General features: G+C 41.7%; 3 protein-coding genes across 11 annotated transcripts; 1 reads left to right on the top strand and 2 right to left on the bottom strand.

The window, feature by feature from the left end:
• Positions 1-1,872: 1,872 nt before the first annotated feature.
• shpk (sedoheptulokinase) lies at positions 1,873-7,724 on the bottom strand. Of its 2 annotated transcripts, none has more exons than XM_040149572.1 (7): positions 7,543-7,724; positions 7,293-7,434; positions 5,506-5,680; positions 5,239-5,391; positions 4,881-5,056; positions 4,283-4,483; positions 1,873-2,429 (listed from the first exon to the last, which is right to left on the bottom strand). In XM_040149572.1, the coding sequence occupies exons 1-7, from the start codon at positions 7,678-7,680 to the stop codon at positions 2,035-2,037; spliced, it is 1,380 nt and encodes a 459-aa protein (XP_040005506.1). In that variant the 5' UTR covers positions 7,681-7,724; the 3' UTR covers positions 1,873-2,034. The 2 variants fall into 2 exon arrangements, with proteins under 2 accessions (XP_040005506.1, XP_040005507.1); XM_040149573.1 differs by having other exon boundaries at positions 5,521-5,680.
• Positions 7,725-8,517: 793 nt separating this feature from the next.
• On the top strand, positions 8,518-10,287 carry emc6 (ER membrane protein complex subunit 6). Of its 8 annotated transcripts, none has more exons than XM_040151469.1 (3): positions 8,518-8,743; positions 9,146-9,196; positions 9,726-10,287. In XM_040151469.1, exon 3 carries the CDS (start codon positions 9,757-9,759, stop codon positions 10,087-10,089), a length of 333 nt encoding a protein of 110 aa, XP_040007403.1. In that variant the 5' UTR covers positions 8,518-8,743; positions 9,146-9,196; positions 9,726-9,756; the 3' UTR covers positions 10,090-10,287. The 8 variants fall into 8 exon arrangements, with proteins under 8 accessions (XP_040007403.1, XP_040007407.1, XP_040007400.1 ...); XM_040151466.1 differs by having other exon boundaries at positions 8,519-8,743; positions 9,723-10,287; XM_040151472.1 differs by having other exon boundaries at positions 8,732-8,842.
• A 195-nt stretch (positions 10,288-10,482) lies between these two features.
• On the bottom strand, positions 10,483-16,784 carry p2rx5 (purinergic receptor P2X, ligand-gated ion channel, 5). The gene is made up of 12 exons (XM_040151465.1): positions 16,599-16,784; positions 15,562-15,712; positions 15,215-15,286; positions 14,988-15,063; positions 14,677-14,761; positions 14,408-14,488; positions 13,360-13,501; positions 12,595-12,728; positions 12,391-12,484; positions 12,236-12,301; positions 11,972-12,060; positions 10,483-11,860 (listed from the first exon to the last, which is right to left on the bottom strand). Exons 1-12 carry the CDS (start codon positions 16,727-16,729, stop codon positions 11,611-11,613), a joined length of 1,371 nt encoding a protein of 456 aa, XP_040007399.1. The 5' UTR covers positions 16,730-16,784; the 3' UTR covers positions 10,483-11,610.
• Positions 16,785-18,226: the final 1,442 nt, after the last annotated feature.

Below are 18,226 nucleotides of genomic sequence, written 5' to 3'. Positions count from 1 at the left end.
TCTAACCACATCTGATGCAAAATCTGGAGTTTAGGAATGTTAATTTTTTTCACTTACAGTATTAAATTACCAACTTTGACGGTTCAAGACAAAACATGTCGACTCTCTAATTAACCCTAAAATCTTTTCGATTCTTACTACACTGAATCATGAAACAAGCAGCCAATCATGACAAAAATGATCGTCATTGCCTTGAAAACAAAGATGACGAGGACCAAAAGCAGTAATAACGTGACAAAAATTGACGACATTTATCCACCCTGTGAGCAGTAGAAATTCTGACCGGAACCATGAATTAAGACTTAAAATCAAGAGAGTGCAAATAAAGTACAATAATCATCCATCTAAATAAGATCTTTAGAATAAAAAAGCTTCTTTGCCCCTGAGCCATAAGCTGTCCTCCTAAATTTGGGGCTTGGATGCCTGAACTCAGGTTTTCGTGTATCAAGACACTTATTCACTTTTAACCAAGGCAGACCACCACGGTAACCAATGCCGCAAGGCTAACTTGCTCCAGAGCAGGTTGACTTGGAAGGATTCAGATCAAAACCTGTCAACAGCTCGACCACTGACCAATCAGACCACTGGAAAGATTCAATCCTCATCACTAGATCGTGACTGGGACTGAGTTTATACTGAAGTGACAGGTGATAAAGAGCAATAGAGACATTTTTATGGATCAGTAGAATCAATCGGCTTTTCATGATAATTGTATAAGAGCTGTTAGGAATGTGTGTCCACTCTGGTATTAAAAATGAGGCTTCCAACAATCACAAAGGTACTTCACCACACTGCAACAGACTAATATTGATTGTCCAAAGTTTCTTTCATTCTCCATGGGACAGTTTTTAGACTCCTACTCCTTTACTACCGCTCAGAACAACATGAGACCATTTCTGGGTATTGAATCTTTTTAGAGTCAATGAAATGGTAATTGGAAATATACAGAATATTCAGTGTGGCTTTTTATTAGAAAAAAGAAATCCACACACCGTTAGTTAGTCCGGTAAATTACAAATGAAACATTTTGTTCAGATACACCTTACCTGGTAAGGTCTTCAGATACAGATACACCCGTTTTTTGGCTCAGACTCTGCACTATTCCTTTCTGCTTTGCCATCAGAAACTTTACTTTTCAACAGTTTAAAAAAGTTATCATAATTCATAACAGTTTGTATTTCACAAGAAGAAAAGTACAAATGTCACTAAACCTAAGGAACCTGAGGAAAAGGCATTCCCTTGATAGCCTGTATTCTGCTTGGATGCTAACATGCTTCAAGGATTTTATATGATGCCTTTCAACAACATGCAGGGAATGAGCATAAAGCTGTTGCCATCGACTTTTACTACATCCACGTTGGTGGAGACACATCATCTGAAAGGATTTTTTCTTTCCAACAGCTGTCAAGCTGAGTGATGACAGAATGTGGGGTTTTTAGGTCTTTTACAGCACATTTTGTTGTTGCACTGTATCCTGCCCTAATAGGGTTTCTTTCAGTGGAGAAATTAGCTCTACAGTAGATTTCTTTTCTGGAGAACGGTGATGGGCATCTTTCCAAAACGGCAGAAATATTTGTTGCTATATTGATTTGGTGCTGAACAAAAAAAAATACACTGCTAAACAACTACAAAGTAGTCTGAGAAATGCCTGGTATATTGCTAATAGCTGTTCAGTCACAGTGAATTTAAATGTTTTAAGGCGGATTTGTAGCTGAACTCAGCAGCTAGTTTGAGCCAATCATTCTATTTACCAATCATTTGGTAGATTCTGTCTTTTGGTCCGAAAAATTTCACAACCTCACTGATATTGAGCCACATATTGAGCCACAGGATACACAAGGTTTTTGATCCCTGTCCTGGCAAACAGTTTGGTTTTTTTTTTGCTTCACAGATCAAAATATGTTGCGGCATTTCACTTTGCCTTATTGTTCCTCTTATAGACAAAGTGATACCATTCAATGTGGTCTTCAGAAGTGTGCAAAATTCCCAGTCATGTAAACAGACAGGGATTCTCCTGTGGATTATGAGTATCATTCAAAGTCGGTCACAGAGGACCATGGCCACGCCGACAGCAGACTCCGCGTTCTGTCCGTATACCACCGGCTGAGGAAACGCCTTCCCCACTTCCTGCCTTAGCACCTCATTGCGAGCGAGTGCGCTCCCACTGCCCACGATCCTGCTGACCCCCGCCTGCTGCAGATGCTCGGCAGGCATCATGGAGGTGATGTTGTCCAGGACTCCGCGGCACAGAGCCCTGGTCACATGACCCAGAGAGAGGTTGGAGGCGGAGATGTTGGTCACCTGACCGAGGCTGAGCGGGTTGTGTCTCTCTCCCAGGATGGTAGGACTCACCCTCAGGTCACTGGTTTCCTGGTTCAGGGCGCAACCAATCAGCTTCTCATATAGGCACGAATCACTCGGCTCAGCATCTGTGGGGGTGGGAAGGAGCAGTTTAACATTTGATTGAAACACATTTCAAGGAAATGATCTATAATGCTCTATCAATTAAGTTACTTATGCTCTAACTCTCTGTCTGTGGTCAATACATTGAATAAAGTCCTATTTTCTCTTTCCTCACTTTGGTCTGGATTTGGTGTCCATGGATGAATTACCTTCACGTTCAATTTAAAACTGGCTGTGCAGAGGATTACTGACAAGTCACTCTCTTCACATGAACACTGCCCTCTCTGGGATGTCATCAGTCTTTGCTTTCAATTTTAGACTGGAAAATCTCAGTGGGTGATCTGCAAGTGTCAATTTTCCTCCAAACTATTCACAAAGCTTACTTTCTAAATGCAGCTGGGGTGTGTAATGGGGCATGTAGTTGCAGTCATTTTGTAAGCCAAGTTTTTATAGTTTTGAAAAGATTCAGGAGTTTGGGGGTGTGCCATTTATCATCTACAAGTGCGCTGATCGGTCTGGTATGCATCTGACTGGGCCGACTCAGATCTTGAACGGCAACCTCATCGATGAAGGACATTTCATCTGCTGAAACACCAACAATAAATTGCATGTGTAGATAAAATCAGAGTGTACAGCCATGCTAGCAGCTCTGTGAAGCTGTACTTAGGAGCAGCGGTACTTTGAGCTAAATGCTATGGTCAGCATGCTAATGTTAGCATGTGCTCACAGTGACAACGATAACATGCTGGTGTATAGCAGGTATTCATTTTTCCCATGTTGAATATCTTATTTCAGAGAGTTAGCATGCTGGCATTTGCTAAATATCACTTAACACAATGGCAGTAGATGAAAAGTTGAGGGATCACCAATTTTCATCTTGAGGAGGACATGAATGTGTGTACTGAATCCATCCGATAGTTATCAAAACATTTCGCTCAAAACCACAAGTCAACCGCATGACAGCGCTAGAGGGGAGTGTCTGAAATCACCCCCCCATTCATTACTCCCTATATAACGGACACTCAATCGTTTGCTCAATTGTGCGCAGCAAATGAAGGTTACAGACCCTTACTAATCCTCATTTTTGCGTCATCACTAAAAGCTGATGAATTGTCCAACAGTAAATGCATCTATAAACAGCAGCGCATTGCACTGTGGGATTTTTAGCAGAAGGTATTGTACATGCCATGGACACTCCTTTTTTTTTGTTCCACTGTGGAATTTTTGAGGGCAAAATATAGCTCAGAATTCAGACACTCAAATAAAACGGCGGATAGTAAATGTAGAGCACTCTGCGGTAAATAGGGAGTGATTTTTGACACAGCCAATAGGATTCATCCTCTCATCCTCTGCAGTAATCCATCCAATACTGTCTTGAGACACAGTGGCTTCAGAAAGTATACAGACCCCTTCACTTTTTGCAAGTTACTTGTTGTAGATTTAATTTTAAATGGATAAAATTGCCATTTTTGCACATCAACACCTCCCATTAAATCTGACGGACGAACGAGATAAACTGCACAAATCCAGGTGTGCATAGGTTGTTGCGTCATACCCAAGAAGACTGGAAGCTGTAATCAATGCCAACGGGACTTCTTCAAAGTACTGAATTAAAGGGTCTGATACTTTGTAAATGAGAGATTTCAGTTTTCTATTTAATAAATTTGCAAAGATTTCTAAAAACACGTTTTCACTTTGTCATTATGGGTTATTGAGTGTAGACTGATGGGCAAATATAGCAATTTTATCGACTTAAAATAAAATCTACAAGCCAATAAAATGTGCAGAAAGGCACATTTTATTTGGAAGCAACTGTATGCTAGCCTGGACCAAACTTTCAGTTTCATGTGTAGATAGAGTGGTAACTAAAAATACATACCAAGCTCCTTCATCCAAGCAGTTAGCATCTTCACAAAAGTGGCCAATACGTTCCCTCCGTTGAGCGATGCCGCCACTGCCAGGTACAAAGAGTCAAAGTAGGGGAAGTAGGAGATGGAGGAGGCAGGCTGAGGAGAATCTGGAGGTTTGAAGTCAGGTGGCATGACGAAGGTCAGCTGGGCTGAGGTGCCTATGTTAAGAACTGGGAATTTACGAGAAGGACACAGTATGAGGTATAACAGTATTATATTAGGAATAACAGCAACGATGGTGGGATTACACTCAATCCATAATACATTTGTTTTTTGTGTGCACTGAAACATAGTGAGAAAAAAAATTTTTGTTGTGGTTGCAGCATAAGTGAAATTATTCTCATATTTCCATCCCATTTCTGATACATGGGTAAAATTATTTAATTACAAAAACTTCAGAGCATCAACTATGGTAAACTGAAGAATTATAAGTAGTGTATCATTGAGATCCAACAAATGCAACATGTCATGATGCAGTCATAAACTAAAGTAACTATAAGAGTATAATGCATTCAGTGCATTAAATGAGATCCCGCCCGAAAGAGATGACTGCACTTCCTGTTTCACCTGCATCCGTCCGTGAACTCATGCAGGAGTAGACGGAGCATTGGAAGTCTCCCAGGGCGGCCCCTACTGGCGTACCAGCAGGAATACCATGCCAGTCAGAGCACGTCTGTCCCGCCAAGCCTCCAGACGGCACACACTGAGGAAGCAGGGTCAAAGGGAAACCAGCACCCTTCAGACTAGAGCAAGTGCACACAGAGTGGCTTGTTATGTAGGTTTCACATAACTCTGATACTGTAAACTTGTAAGGATGTACATTTTTCATCCATTTAGAACTTCAACTGATGTATCTTACTAAGAAAATGCTGTTTAAAACACAACTGAAGTGCTATTAAAAGAGGAAGTTGAGCCCTTTACATACATGTCTATATTCCACTGGTTGGAGGAAGTGTTGAAGAAACCCCAGCTGGCTGCGTTCTGAGGTGTCATCACACATCCGTCCAGACCACACAGCATGGACACCACATAGTCCTGGATGGTACCTGCAACTGTGAAGTCCTCAAGGAACTCCGGCCTGCAGTGAAACCACACATCTTTAGATTTCACTTTCACATCACAAAAGTGATGGAATAGGCTCTATAATACATGGGTTGTTTTTTTGTATTTGTTTTTTTAAACGCCTGCAGACCTGTGTTTCATGTACCAGAAGATTGTTGCACAGCCTAACCCCGTGGCTACACTGAGATGCGAGTCTGGTTTTGGAAGAGAGGACAGGAAGTCACTGCTGCAGCGCCCATCCTGCCAGGTGATCAGCTGACTGGTGTCTCTGGCTGTGAAGAAGTCTCTGTTGGACCAATCACAACCTGCGAGGGGGCGGAGACATGAAGAAAAAGACAGAAGACCTGAACTTTAGCCTTTGCCCACACAAAATAATGTATGACTTATTGGTTTAGGTTTTAGTTTTATTTTGATACAAAAGCATCCCAGTGGCATTGACCTTGTATGGTTACAAATCTATTTGAAAATCAAGTTTTGGATGCAACCAGCAGAGGGCAGCATAGTACTGAATGTTTTGGTAAAAGAGGAGTTGGTGGAGGAAAATGTCCTGATTTCACTATATCTAACTGCCCAGTTCCTCAATCCAATATTTAAAAAGCATGTTAAAAGTCATCAGTGTTACAGCCTGGGAAATCCCCATAATTCAGCAGTCTGGACACACAGCTCTCTTCCTGAAAGGCTTGGTCCAAATCCCCATGGCTATTACCAGTGAAAGTTAGTCTTAAGCCTGCGGTTAAACATTATGTGATCTGTTGTCTCATCAAACTGTGAATGATCTTTAACGTCCCTCTCTCCAGTCTGAAAACACAGACGGGATTGTTCAGATCAGGATCTGATCTGATTTTTCTCAACTTTATACAGAAGAATCACACGTGTTACATTCACTGATCTGTGATAATTACACACAACTGGGGGACACATTTTGCATAAATGTCAACACTGCGGACAACACATTCAAAATCTGTTGCATTAAATGGTTTATGACACTGAATACACGTGAATATTACGTGAAATTTAATCGCTATTATGCGTGTTCATACTGAGACCTGTGGAGCAACATATGGACATGCTAGAAGCCATTGCAGTCCCCATCTTCTGCCACATGACCAGATTGACAAATTATGATTAACACTTACTTAGCAACGGTGTACGCACATTATATAATATCTACTGACACTATAATTCAAACAGAAAGAAAGGAGAATTTGAGGCACTGTGAAGCCATAGGTAGGTTAAAAAGCCTCCAAAAAAGCTCCAGCTTCAAATGAGGATCTGTCAAACTCATTACAGTCTGAACACTAAGGTCATTTCATTTAGTGGCCTGAAAAACAAAACTAACCCTACGATCATGAATAAGCACCTAGTTTTAAGAATCATTCAATCCTTTTTAAAAAAACGGGGACCCTCAAACATGAGAGTGCAATGTGGGACCCTTGTTATGGGCCCCTTCCAGGGATCCTAAGATTTAAGAGCCTCATAGGCAAGTATTGATTGTGGAAATATAAGGGCCACAACATTAGGAGAGCAGACACGGTAGGCTCTCATATGAAAAGCTCTCTGACATGGGTCCTGAATGTGTCTGAACTGGGGCCCCTCTTTATTAGGCCATGGGTCATTTTTAAATCTTTAATTATCTGAACATTACCTTGCCTGCACAAATCATAATTGAGATTACTAGGATTTGGCACGTTATCCATATTCTGCTCTTAAGATAAGTCATCAATCTGCATCCATCTCTTGCCTTCTCCCTTCTGATGATTTCATTCTTCAGATAAATCAATGGATGAAGACATCAGTGTGTTTGCTCCTCAAACTGCTCATGTATCACAGAGCCGTTGTTGCACATTTTACCACACCACCCATTGTTATGAAATGCCGGAGCCTGCCTACATGCACACAGGCAGGTAGTGTTATTACCGCTCTTTGCTTTCCAGAACAAAACCCCGTGCATCTGTCCGGACAGCCCGATGTTGGTGACCCGCTGCAGTTTGTCTCTGGGCAGCAGGCCGACGCACCGATTCACGGTGTCTATGATCCGACCAGTATCCTGCTCTTTAGCCTGCGTGCCAAGCAAACGTAGCAAGGTTACAAACAGGACACGCGCACACAGCGGGGTTGATATTCCCGTGTTGCGGGGTAAAGTTTTTTGGCACGTGAACGCACTCACCTTTATCGCGCTATTATCGACTATATCAGACGCTGTAGGCAACGCGTGAGCCACAACCACCGCTCTGGAGTCAGTTTCTAATAAAGCTGCTTTCACCGAGGTGGTGCCCACGTCTAGGCCCAGGATATAGGTCGACATGACAGCTGATGGGACTGTATGCTTCGGCACGGTTCTCTCAGCCACGAGCATCGTGAGAGGGCAAAGTCAACAGCGCTGCGTTCAGGTCAAAGTAGGAAATCGTAAGTTTCCCCACTGGTTGGTTGTAATTACTCCCAGCCGATTAGCTCCACTGCTAAAATATAAGGGAAAAATACTGAAAATTAGGAAATAAATAAACCTCATAATTATTTTTTTTCTTGCCAGTGACTTGAGAAAAAAACTTTACGACTGGTCCAAGCTTTATAGAATTTATTACGAGGCCACTTCTGACCAACTGGTAGAATTTCTTTCTAACTTCTCATATCATTTCTAATTTCTTTCCCGCTGTGTATATTTCAACTTGTCAAACCCTGGCGTAGCAAACAATATAAATAATGCCTGCATTCCACTCAGGTGGACCAGTGGTATTGTGTAGTGGCTTAATGCCATGGACCAAAGGTACATTCCATTATGTTAAACCAACTATAAAGCACTTTATTGGATTTAAAGCTATGCCAGTATATACACTGAAATTAAAACTAATGAAATGTAATAGAAACAGCGATTAAAACGGGTTTTTTTTCTATAGGATTTGTTTTTAAGCTATAAAGTCTTTTTTTCGTTGATTTGAATCAAGTTTTGCTGTGTAATTGTGAAACATTTTGTTGTTTCTGAGGGGGAAGATGAAAAGAAAGGATATGCCTGTGTGTTGAAACATTTTGCCTCAAGAGGGTGACATGTTCACCAAGAACAGCGATGAAGCCCAAAGTGCAATTTCGCTATTATAAAGTTGGAAAATTCCTACTCTGTAATGTGCAAAGAACGCACCACATCGTCGCCTCCTGTTTGATGATTCCCCAGTTCCCACAATACACTGCGGAGAAGAATGGCTGACTTTGGCCTAGGAGTGTCTTCCAAACGAGAATGAATGTGCTGTTCCTGCGCCATATCGGCTGACATTCCTTAAATACATTGTTCTGTCCGAGTCTGTGAAGTAACTATTACAGATTATGTTTCTGTAATCGCGCTGTGAGGAGCCGACGAGTCCCCGCGTTTATCTCTGGTGAGAAGCTGTCATCAGTTACCGTCAGTGAGCTACCAGCTGAGCTAACGGTGCTAGCACGTTACCATCAGCACTGACAGGAATTTTCAAATAAAGCAGGTGAATGTGCAGTTAAAATACACAGGGCCGGACAGTACTCCGTTTGGTTTAATAGCTGGGCTCTAATGACTAGAGTTGTGTCCGTTTTTTGTCTCTCTCTCTGGTGTTTTATTTGCCGGCTTTTCACCGCTTCAAGGCTTTAAATGTATTTATTAGCCAGGTTGCGTCATTGTGGTCGGTAGCTAAGCTAACATCGACCAATAAAGACTGATGGCTTTGCTCTCTGTCTTTGTCACTCGTATTACGGGGCTGTAATGTATTGAGATCTCTGTCGCTTTTTCTTACTGTTTTTCTCCCACATAGTGAATATGTTGAATGCACTACGTTAACTTTAGACCTGCAGCAATCTGTGAGGTATGTAACGTTACAAATTCGTTTTTCTACCGCAGTAAAATGCCCTTGCTTGCCAGTAGTGGAATAAGCATTAAGATCCGTTGAAAGAGCACAAATATTACTAGCATAATGTACAAATACTCCATTACAAGTAATAGCCCTGCATTTAATATCTTACTTAAATAGATGCTGTCCCTGGTCCCTATCCATGTTAGGCCATAGCATTATTATTATTACTGATACAGTAAAGTGTAAGCAGCGTTTTTTCATGTAGCCGGTTGAGTTTAACGCCATTATTTACTATTGGGTAGTTCAGTCTTTAACAATAAATCGTATTTTGTTATCTCATAGGTTTTGTTCTTAAAATCTTAAGTAAGTGCTCTCTATAGCTTTGAAATAAATGTAGTGGTGCAAGTAAAATGTTTGCCTCCAGAACGTAGTGTTGTAGAACGGCATAAAATTAAAATAAAGGAAAGTACAAGTGCTTCAAAACTGTAGAATATTTCATATTTGTAGTGTAAACATGTGTAAACTTCTTACGTTACAGCAGCACCTTCCTGTGATAACTTACCAGAGCCAACATGGCAGGAGTTGCAGCCAAGCGTGAGGGACCACATTTCATCAGTGAAGTGGCTGTGAGGGGCAACGCCGCCGTGCTGGATTACTGCCGCACCTCTGTATCCGCTCTGTCTGGGGCTACAGCTGGCATCCTCGGGCTAACCGGACTGTACGGTTTCATTTTTTATTTCCTCTCCTCGTTTCTCCTCTCTCTGCTGCTCATTCTCAAGGCCGGACGGCGTTGGAACAAATGCTTTAAATCGCGGCGGCTGCTCTTCACCGGAGGCCTTGTTGGAGGTCTTTTTACTTATGTCCTGTTCTGGACTTTCCTCTACGGAATGGTGCATGTGTACTAAAATGATCTACAGCAAATATCCCTGAATTATTTCTGTCTAATCCTACGGAAACCAATAAAATTGTCTGCCATGCTGTTTGTAGATAAGCTATTATTGAAAGACTTTTGATTTTTCCATTATGTACTGTTGATATATTGGAGGATGTATCAATACTAACCATATGCAGAATAAATGGCCCCCTTTTCGTCCTGCTCTGCAGTTACCTGTGAATATGAACTTATTTTACCTGTAACTCCTGCTCTGTGCACAGAATCATCTATACCATAAAAGGACCACGGTTAATATAATGTAGGTTGTAGTGTAACATTGATGAAAACCGATTAAATTTTTTAAAAAGTGTGGCATTACACTTCACTTACGTGATTATAATGTGATTACTAATTTTAATAAATACTTCTGCAAGAATTGTTTGTATACATTATTAATCACTTTGTCTATCAGGCAGTGTTGAAATGAAATAAACACGTCAAATATATGTTTCCAACAATAAAGAAAATTCAAAAAATAGCAACAGGAACAAGAAACAGGAAAGGGAGTCTTTGCACTTCAACATCCATTCATTAACAGTCGGCCGTACATCACCAGTGAACTCGTCCACTCACAGTAGACCAATAGCCCACGACAGACCGCATTCCACAGCTCCATAAGTGAATAACGTGAATATGATTGTGTTGTACCATTGCACGGCAGATATCAAAGTCACAATCAGCACAGCCAACTCGACACAGAGCGGGGAACAAATTAGCAGTGTTTTAACAGTATGTTCAAATGCCTGTCATAGCACAGGTACAAGATTCATCCAGGTGAAATAAGAACAATTAAGACCGTTCACATTTTTCTTAAATATTGCTTACACATTACAGTTTTCTTTCCTCTATACGCTTACATAATCATTTGTCTCATGATCAAACAGTGAATTTAGAAGGTATTTTGCAGACTGATTTAGAAGAATACACTTCATTTTTTTATTTTTCAATGAATCTATTACGTCTAGTATTTTTGCTGTAATTTTTATAACTTAAAATGGCGAAAATCGAAAGTAAGGTCCATCATGCTGTATATTACTCAAACTGGAAATGACACATAATTAGTCTGATCAACAGCCAAAGAAGCTGAATGCATTGAATTTATGACATAAAACAGACACAATGAATTCTGTATTTGGCAATTCACTAAAACTCTTAGATGAATAATTTCATGTCCCTCTGCTAATTGCATCAGCCTTATCACAGTAGTTTTGGATATCATTATTTATGAACCTGTTGTAATCTCCCATATTCCGCCTTTGGTTCCTGACCCAGCCCTCAAAAGCACCATCCTGTGTGTCTCTACATCTGGCCCACATGCACAGTGCAGAACATTGACATTTCCCTGGACCAACACATTTTCAGTCAAGGCAAGCATCAATCACACTAGTGGCATGCCAACAGTCGTGCCAGTAGGTGAGAAGAGGACATCAGTCTGACTTTTGGTTCCAACTCCTGCAACATTATCGAGACCACCGCGGATGATTTGTCAAACTTAACTGTGTGAAGAGAAAGTGATATGATGTCTTGGCTCTGGACCTTGAGTGGAGAGAATGGCAGAGTATCGCTGTCCTGTGTTGCGTGGAATGGTCGGACCCCGTTTCTCCACAGATGGCCGGCTCTGGGTGGGTTCAGTTTCCTCTGGCTGTTTGATGGAGTTGCTAGCCTCTTTCTCTGCAACTGGTTTCCTGCTTCTCCTTTCCCGGTGTCCTGCCTTTCCATCTTTGTGCTTGGTGCGGTCTTTCCTATTACATACGGTAGGAGAGAGATGTGCCAACAATTGTGATGATCCAGTTTTGGAAAATTATTGATCTAAAAAGCTCCATCATTAAGTGTGTAAATACACTTAGTCATACTTGAAGTTGATGATTTCAAACTTCCTCTCTCGGTAGAAGGAGCTCGTGTTCATCATGTACAGTAGTATCATATCACATGCAAAGGCTCCCTGAAAGAAAAAAATATCAACTGGATTTTCACCAAATGCTGAGAGTAATTTTTGCTACCGGTGGTCATCCTCTGGTGGCAATATAATATGACAATTTTCAAATTTTAGTCACCTCAATAATTACACACCAGTTATCCACTTACGCACGAGTATGATATTTAAGTAAATTACTCACTGCACCCAGCAGAGCAACACCCGAGCCAATGGCAATTATTGTGGGAACAATATTGAATTTCCCAGCCTGAAAAACGATAACAGACATTCACTGCAAGTCTCTTAGCAGAATAATGTACTTCCCCCCGAAACAAAGTGCTCATATCATTGCTTTACCTGGCCATTGATCATTATATCGAAGCGAATTCCATACACTTTATACAAAGTGCGATAGGTTTCACCATTTTGATCCTTGTAATACCTGGCATATCTGTAGGGGAAAAATCAGTTGACTTGAAGTGGAAAAAGTGAAAATAAAACAGGTTAGACAGGCAATGGGCTGACAGATTTGTTTCTTGATTAATGTCTAAAAGGACGTACCTGAAGTTGTATCCTGATGTGACTGAGTCGTTCAAGTTCATGTCCACACGGGTGAAGCTGTACTGTGGATTACACTGTGAAGAGTCCTTATCCAGGTCACATTTCCACTCAATAAGAATCCCGACAGTCCCACCCTGATGGACAAAAACAAAAAATAATGTTTATTTATATGGCCCTTGTGCTATATAACAAAGCCAGAGATTACAAAGGTACGTTCTCAAAAGGGATTTAAAAGAGGATACTGATTTTTCGGGTCTTGAGTTTATAAGGCAGGTCACGAAAAGCAAAAATGCACAGACATAGTTTGCTCAGATTTCATGGAGATGCTTTAGTTGTTATCAAGTGACCTGAGAATGGAATTTACTTTTGCACTTTATTTTTTATTCATACAAACACATGTAATTTCACGACTGATATTCCATACTTAGGTCATGTGGTAACAACTAACCAATTCCATGGCAGCTGAGCAAATTGCATCTACTGACGATGACCCCAAGATGTGCCTGGAAGCTCTGGAAAAGCCATGGTCATTGCTCCATATGGTTTAATATCACTGCTTGTCCTTTCATATCCTGGAAATGAATTATGCTGAAATTTTCTGTTTTGCGTTGTTCTACAGTTATTATTGCAATCACGGGCATTTAAAATGGATCTCCATAATTCCAAGGTGCTTATTATGGGTAATTATCAAAAATCTGTGAGGAAGGCAGGAACTGAAATCACTCCCACACGCAGTCTTAATTGACACATTATTGCACTCTGTACCTTCCCAGCCATGTCCTGGAAGTTATGTCCAGTCCAGCTGACAAGATCTCCGAGGCGGAAGATAGGGCAGTAAGGATGGTCCTTTCTGTCATAGGAGCATCTCTTCAAGTAGCTGTCGTCAGAGGTTTCAAGGACGTTAGACCTAAGAGGTTAAGACATTTAAAAGACGTACCAAATGTCAGATTTCCGCTCTCTTATCTTCACATTGAACATCATGCATTGTCGGGGTTAATCGTTGAAAGGGCCATTCTCCTGGGCCAGAGGCAAACATAAAAACCACCCGCTGAAGTTAAAAGATGAAAAATCACCAAAGTAAGAGTTATCAGGTTTTCACATGAGGCGAGAGACAGCCGACCCTGCCAAGTAGGAGTCACCGAATTCTGCTAACTTCACATTTGGCTTTGACCTTTTAACCTTATCTTAGATCCCATTTCAGCTCAACCTTAGAAAGCCCTCACACTGTGATTAAACACACACGCTGACTGAACTGTAAGCTTACATATGCAGAATTCAAAACCACACCTTTACGCCCTCTGGCTATGAGACTAGAGTGCAACTGTTGCATATGTCACACTGTAAGACATGCAGAGTTTCCGGCCATTTTGAGTAGGAGCTATTAAGAGGCATTTCTATCACCTGCCAATCCCCATTAAGCATAAGCATATCAAGATTAGTGAGCAGACATAAGAGAGATGACTGTGTAATTTGAATATGATCCTGACTGATGAATTAGGTTTGGCTCATGGCATCACTCTTCTTTCTAGCAGCACTTGAACAGAAAACAGCAGAGATGGCTGCAGCAGAGCTCCCTGGGCTAGCCTCATCTGATCTGACACCTGTCCAGAGCAAGGCCCCCTGTCAAGGACGTCTCAGATGACTGTTTCACTGTCTCACTGAGTGCAATGCACAGGCTGGTATAAATAGAAGGCTCTCTGCACCCTAAAGTTATTTAAAGCAGCCACTGGAACATGTATATCCCTCAAGCTCTCTCAGTGATCCATGTCACGATGCCTTGAATCCATACACACCGACACTCCGCACCACTTACTTAGAGAATTCAAACTTTGGAAACCTGATGAAATTCTTGATGTAGATGGTAAAGTTTTCTGCTCCACTCAGTGAGGGCTCTCTGGAAATGAAAGAGACGGGCAGCTGTGTGTGATTAAAAAAATAAAACAAGTGGAGCTGACAGGCTGTATTAGTAATAAATAGAACCTGTGAAATATCTCGGTCCCTGTGAGGGATAAGCGTGAGTGTGAACGTAATGGCACAAAATGGCAAATTTCCAAAGTCCTGCAGGAGAGGAGGGATTCTCACGTGGGTCGCTTGCTGTATTCAACAGGACACCAGGCGTGAATCTCACATGTCCCAGTGTTGTTTAAACACAAGCCGGTCTTGATTCCTGACAGAGAGAGCAAAGATTCTTGGCTGAGTGGAGCTTAAATAGAGTTTATTCCAAAGTAAGACATATTAGAATACTTTTGGTATTGTGTGTATCGTGTGTGATTACATATGTAAGAGCATGTCATTAAAATAAAAATGATAAATGAGTGATGAGAAGTTTGCAGAATTATCTGGACCTGCAGATGAATATGTAAACTTGTAATTGAGGGTAAAACATGTCTCACCGTGGCCAGCTATTACAGTCTCCCCCTCGACGCAGTCATCATCTCTCAGACATCGTCCATTTGGCACCTTGAAACTCTGTGAGGTAGAATAAAAGCTACTGGAAATGAAAATGCAATTCTGTGGACATGGTAATCTGTCACAGTGTAACCTGCAGTATTTCAGATATCAGGATTGAAAAAAACGCAATAAAAATGCTAGTGAGATTCCACTTTTTCCGTATACTCACCTCAGCACAGAACCCCAGTCTTTGATTGGGGGTCTCTATGTAATTTGTTACTATGAAGAACACCTGCTCGCCCTACAAAATAAAATTAGGACCAGATAATTAGATCAGGAAGCAAAAGGTTAAATAAATTACACTCCTCAAGAAGTTCAGTATTGTTAAATCTGTTTAGACAGATGCTGAGGCTGATGATATCCACAAAGGCAGACACTCAATAGACTCATCATCTCTCTTAACAGGAGCATAATCAACGAATGCTCTGAAATCAGTATTGATGCTCTGCAAGCTGGGCTTGGCTTTTTTTTTTTAAACTGTGAAAGATGGATGGATAGACCGATAGATAGGCTCACATTTGGGGGTATGGTGTAATCCTCAGCACTCCAGAGGTGAAGCCCTGTCCCAGAGCTGTTGGTCAGTGTAACACCTTTAAGCTTGGTGATGACTGAGGTCTGGATGGTCTCCTCTCTCTCCTGGTACCCTTTCTTCACCACAAACACCCACCTGAGACATTCATCAGCAATTCATATTCCTTATGAATAAATGTAACTGTGCCTTAGTATTATTATGTTTTTGGACAGTTTTTATTATATGTCAAAACGGGTGCAGTGCAGCAGTATGATATTTGTGATCCCTTGTTGAGCAGCTTGTTTGTGACCATGTGGTCTGGGTTGACAACACACACATTAAAACTGTTATTTTTTTAAGGTTGTTCAGCAGCATGTGGCAGATGGAAGGAGCAATGGTAATCTGTAAATGTATCCTAGACTACATCGCAGAATATTGTATGCATCTCCACTGGAACTACAATGAACTCTTTTGGAACTATTTTGCCGACATAGGCGGGGGATGACAGCAGCATCTAACGAGTAAATTAAAAAATACCAAAGGTCTCACAAGTGACATGGAAATAAAACCAGTGCAAATGAACATGAGCAGCCCTCCATGGGACACAGTGCATGTCAGAGATCCAAATGTCATTTTACAACCACCCTGCAGCCACTACATGTGTTATCTCGGTTCATCTTAGCGTTCATGAACATGTCAGGTCAAAGCAGTCGTTGCTATTATCCACAAGTTATCTTCGTGACATCACACAAGGAAGGGTGGGGCGAGATAACCTGCTCTGTCTACGGTAGGGTGAGACATTAATGAATTCAACGACACAAACCCTTTTCAAGAGACAACACTTTCCCAAAAAAAAAAAACAACCCCAAAAACCAAAAAAGCCCCCCCCCAAAAAAAACAAAAACCCAGTGGTGCTGCCACTTTAACAACACCAACAAAGTAAAAACTTTCGACAAGCTCAACTATTTTTAACTTGTGAATCACTTTCTAAAAGGCTACTTTAAACCGTGTTGGTAAAAAGGGGGCATGCAATGCTCCTCACCCTATTATGTATCCCAGCACGGCCAGCTGATAGAGTCTAAACAATATTCCGATTTTCCTGTTTTCGGCGATGACATATTTCTCCGTCTTGTAGTTGAGCAGAGAAAGGAAGAAGCCCCCCCAGGCTGCCATTCCTCCCGCACGGTGAGCCCGAGTGAGACGGCAGGTCCCAGGCTCCCAGCTGATATATACAGCTGGTTCACTTGTCATACGATGGGCAAACCCATTGAGAGAGGGGCTGCGAAACGCTCGCACGGTGTTAACAGGCGACCGCGAGCCGCACGGAGGAAATGACAGAGTAATGTCTGGTTGGATGTCAAATTCATTTTCACCGACATCAGCGGTGAACCTCAGCCTGACAAAGCTTTGTAGAGCAGTAGGCTTATTGATGAATCCCTCGTATATAGGCATTATCTGTATATCCACAATGAGTTTATAGTGAGTCTAAATATGCTGGCTAATATTACTGTTAAATTCATAGCATTTCCTACTCTAAAAGTAAGGTTACTGCAATTATTTTTTCACTGGGGAAACACTGTATGTTTGCAGGCTAAAGCAGTGCTTTGCAAAAAAGGTGGGTGGTTGAGGGGGGACATGCACGTCAGCTCTGCAGTATATTGTACTTACATGTTATGATCATGATGATGCTAATGAACCCGGACAACTATGAGGAAGCATCCTGTAATACTGTCCCATCTAATGGTGGCTTGAGTGACAGTTAGTACTTTTATTTTTTTTAGTGCTCATAGGTCTTTTTTTTGTTTTTGGTCTGTTGTTGGTCTTTTTAAAATACAGATCTAAACAGTTTTTTCTAACAACTGATGGCTGACTATATCTGTCCATCCATCCATTTTCTGCCGCTTATCCGGAGTCAGGTCCCGGCAGCAGCAGGTTAACCCAGGTAGTCCAGACCTCCTTCTCCCCAGCAATGTTTCCAGCTCCTCTGTGAGGATCCTGAGGTGTTTCCAAGCCAGATGAAATATATAGTCTCTCCAGCATGTTTCGGGTCTAGCACGGGGTCTCGTTCTAGTTGGATGTGCCCAGAAAACCTCCAATGGAAGGTGCCAGGGGGCATCCTGATCAGATGCCTGAACCATATCAACTGGCTCCTTTCATTGCAAAGGAGCAGTGGCTGCCTCTGAGTATCTTAGCTCCTTACCCTATCTGTAAGGGTGAGCCCAGCCACCTTATGGAGGAAACTAATTTCGGCCATTCAGGTTCACAATCTCATTCTTTCTTTCACTACCCAAAGGTCATGACCATAGGAAAGATTTGTCTTCCAGCTCAGCTCCGTCTTCACTACAATGGTCTGGTTCAACACCCACATTACGGCTGACGCTGAACCCAATCTGCCTGTCAATCTCACACACCGCACTACCCACACTCGTGAATAATACCACGAGATACTTAATGTCATTCACTTGAGGCAGCCACCTACTCCCACCCTGAAGGGATCAATCCACCCTTTTCTGTCAGAAAACGATGGCCTCAGACTTCAATTTGCTGACTCTCATTCCATCCGTTTCACACTCAGCTGCAAACTGTCCGAGTACATGCTGAAGTTCACGGTCTTATGAAGTTAATAGCACCACATCATCTGCAAAAAGAAAGGAGGCATTTCTGAGGTCC

This window comes from Xiphias gladius, chromosome 17, assembly GCF_016859285.1.
Source record: "Xiphias gladius isolate SHS-SW01 ecotype Sanya breed wild chromosome 17, ASM1685928v1, whole genome shotgun sequence".
In the NCBI taxonomy this organism is placed as follows: Eukaryota; Metazoa; Chordata; class Actinopteri; order Istiophoriformes; family Xiphiidae; genus Xiphias; species Xiphias gladius.
The sequence above is the reverse complement of the archived record's forward strand: the minus strand, read 5'-3'. Positions and strand labels throughout refer to the sequence as shown.

Coding starts and splice junctions, on each gene's coding strand:
- p2rx5 (XM_040151465.1), bottom strand. CDS start 16,729: ATGGCAGCCTGGGGGGGCTTCTTCCTTTCTCTGCTCAACTACAAGACG. Junction 15,713..16,598: donor GTGCTGGGATACATAATAGG/GTGAGGAGCATT, acceptor TGAATGTCTCAG/GTGGGTGTTTGTGGTGAAGA. Junction 12,729..13,359: donor TCCAGGACATGGCTGGGAAG/GTACAGAGTGCA, acceptor TTTGTCCATCAG/GGTGGGACTGTCGGGATTCT.
- emc6 (XM_040151473.1), top strand. CDS start 9,757: ATGGCAGGAGTTGCAGCCAAGCGTGAGGGACCACATTTCATCAGTGAA.
- shpk (XM_040149572.1), bottom strand. CDS start 7,680: ATGTCGACCTATATCCTGGGCCTAGACGTGGGCACCACCTCGGTGAAA. Junction 7,435..7,542: donor TCGATAATAGCGCGATAAAG/GTGAGTGCGTTC, acceptor CTTGGCACGCAG/GCTAAAGAGCAGGATACTGG. Junction 5,057..5,238: donor AACCAGTGGAATATAGACAT/GTATGTAAAGGG, acceptor CACTTGCTCTAG/TCTGAAGGGTGCTGGTTTCC.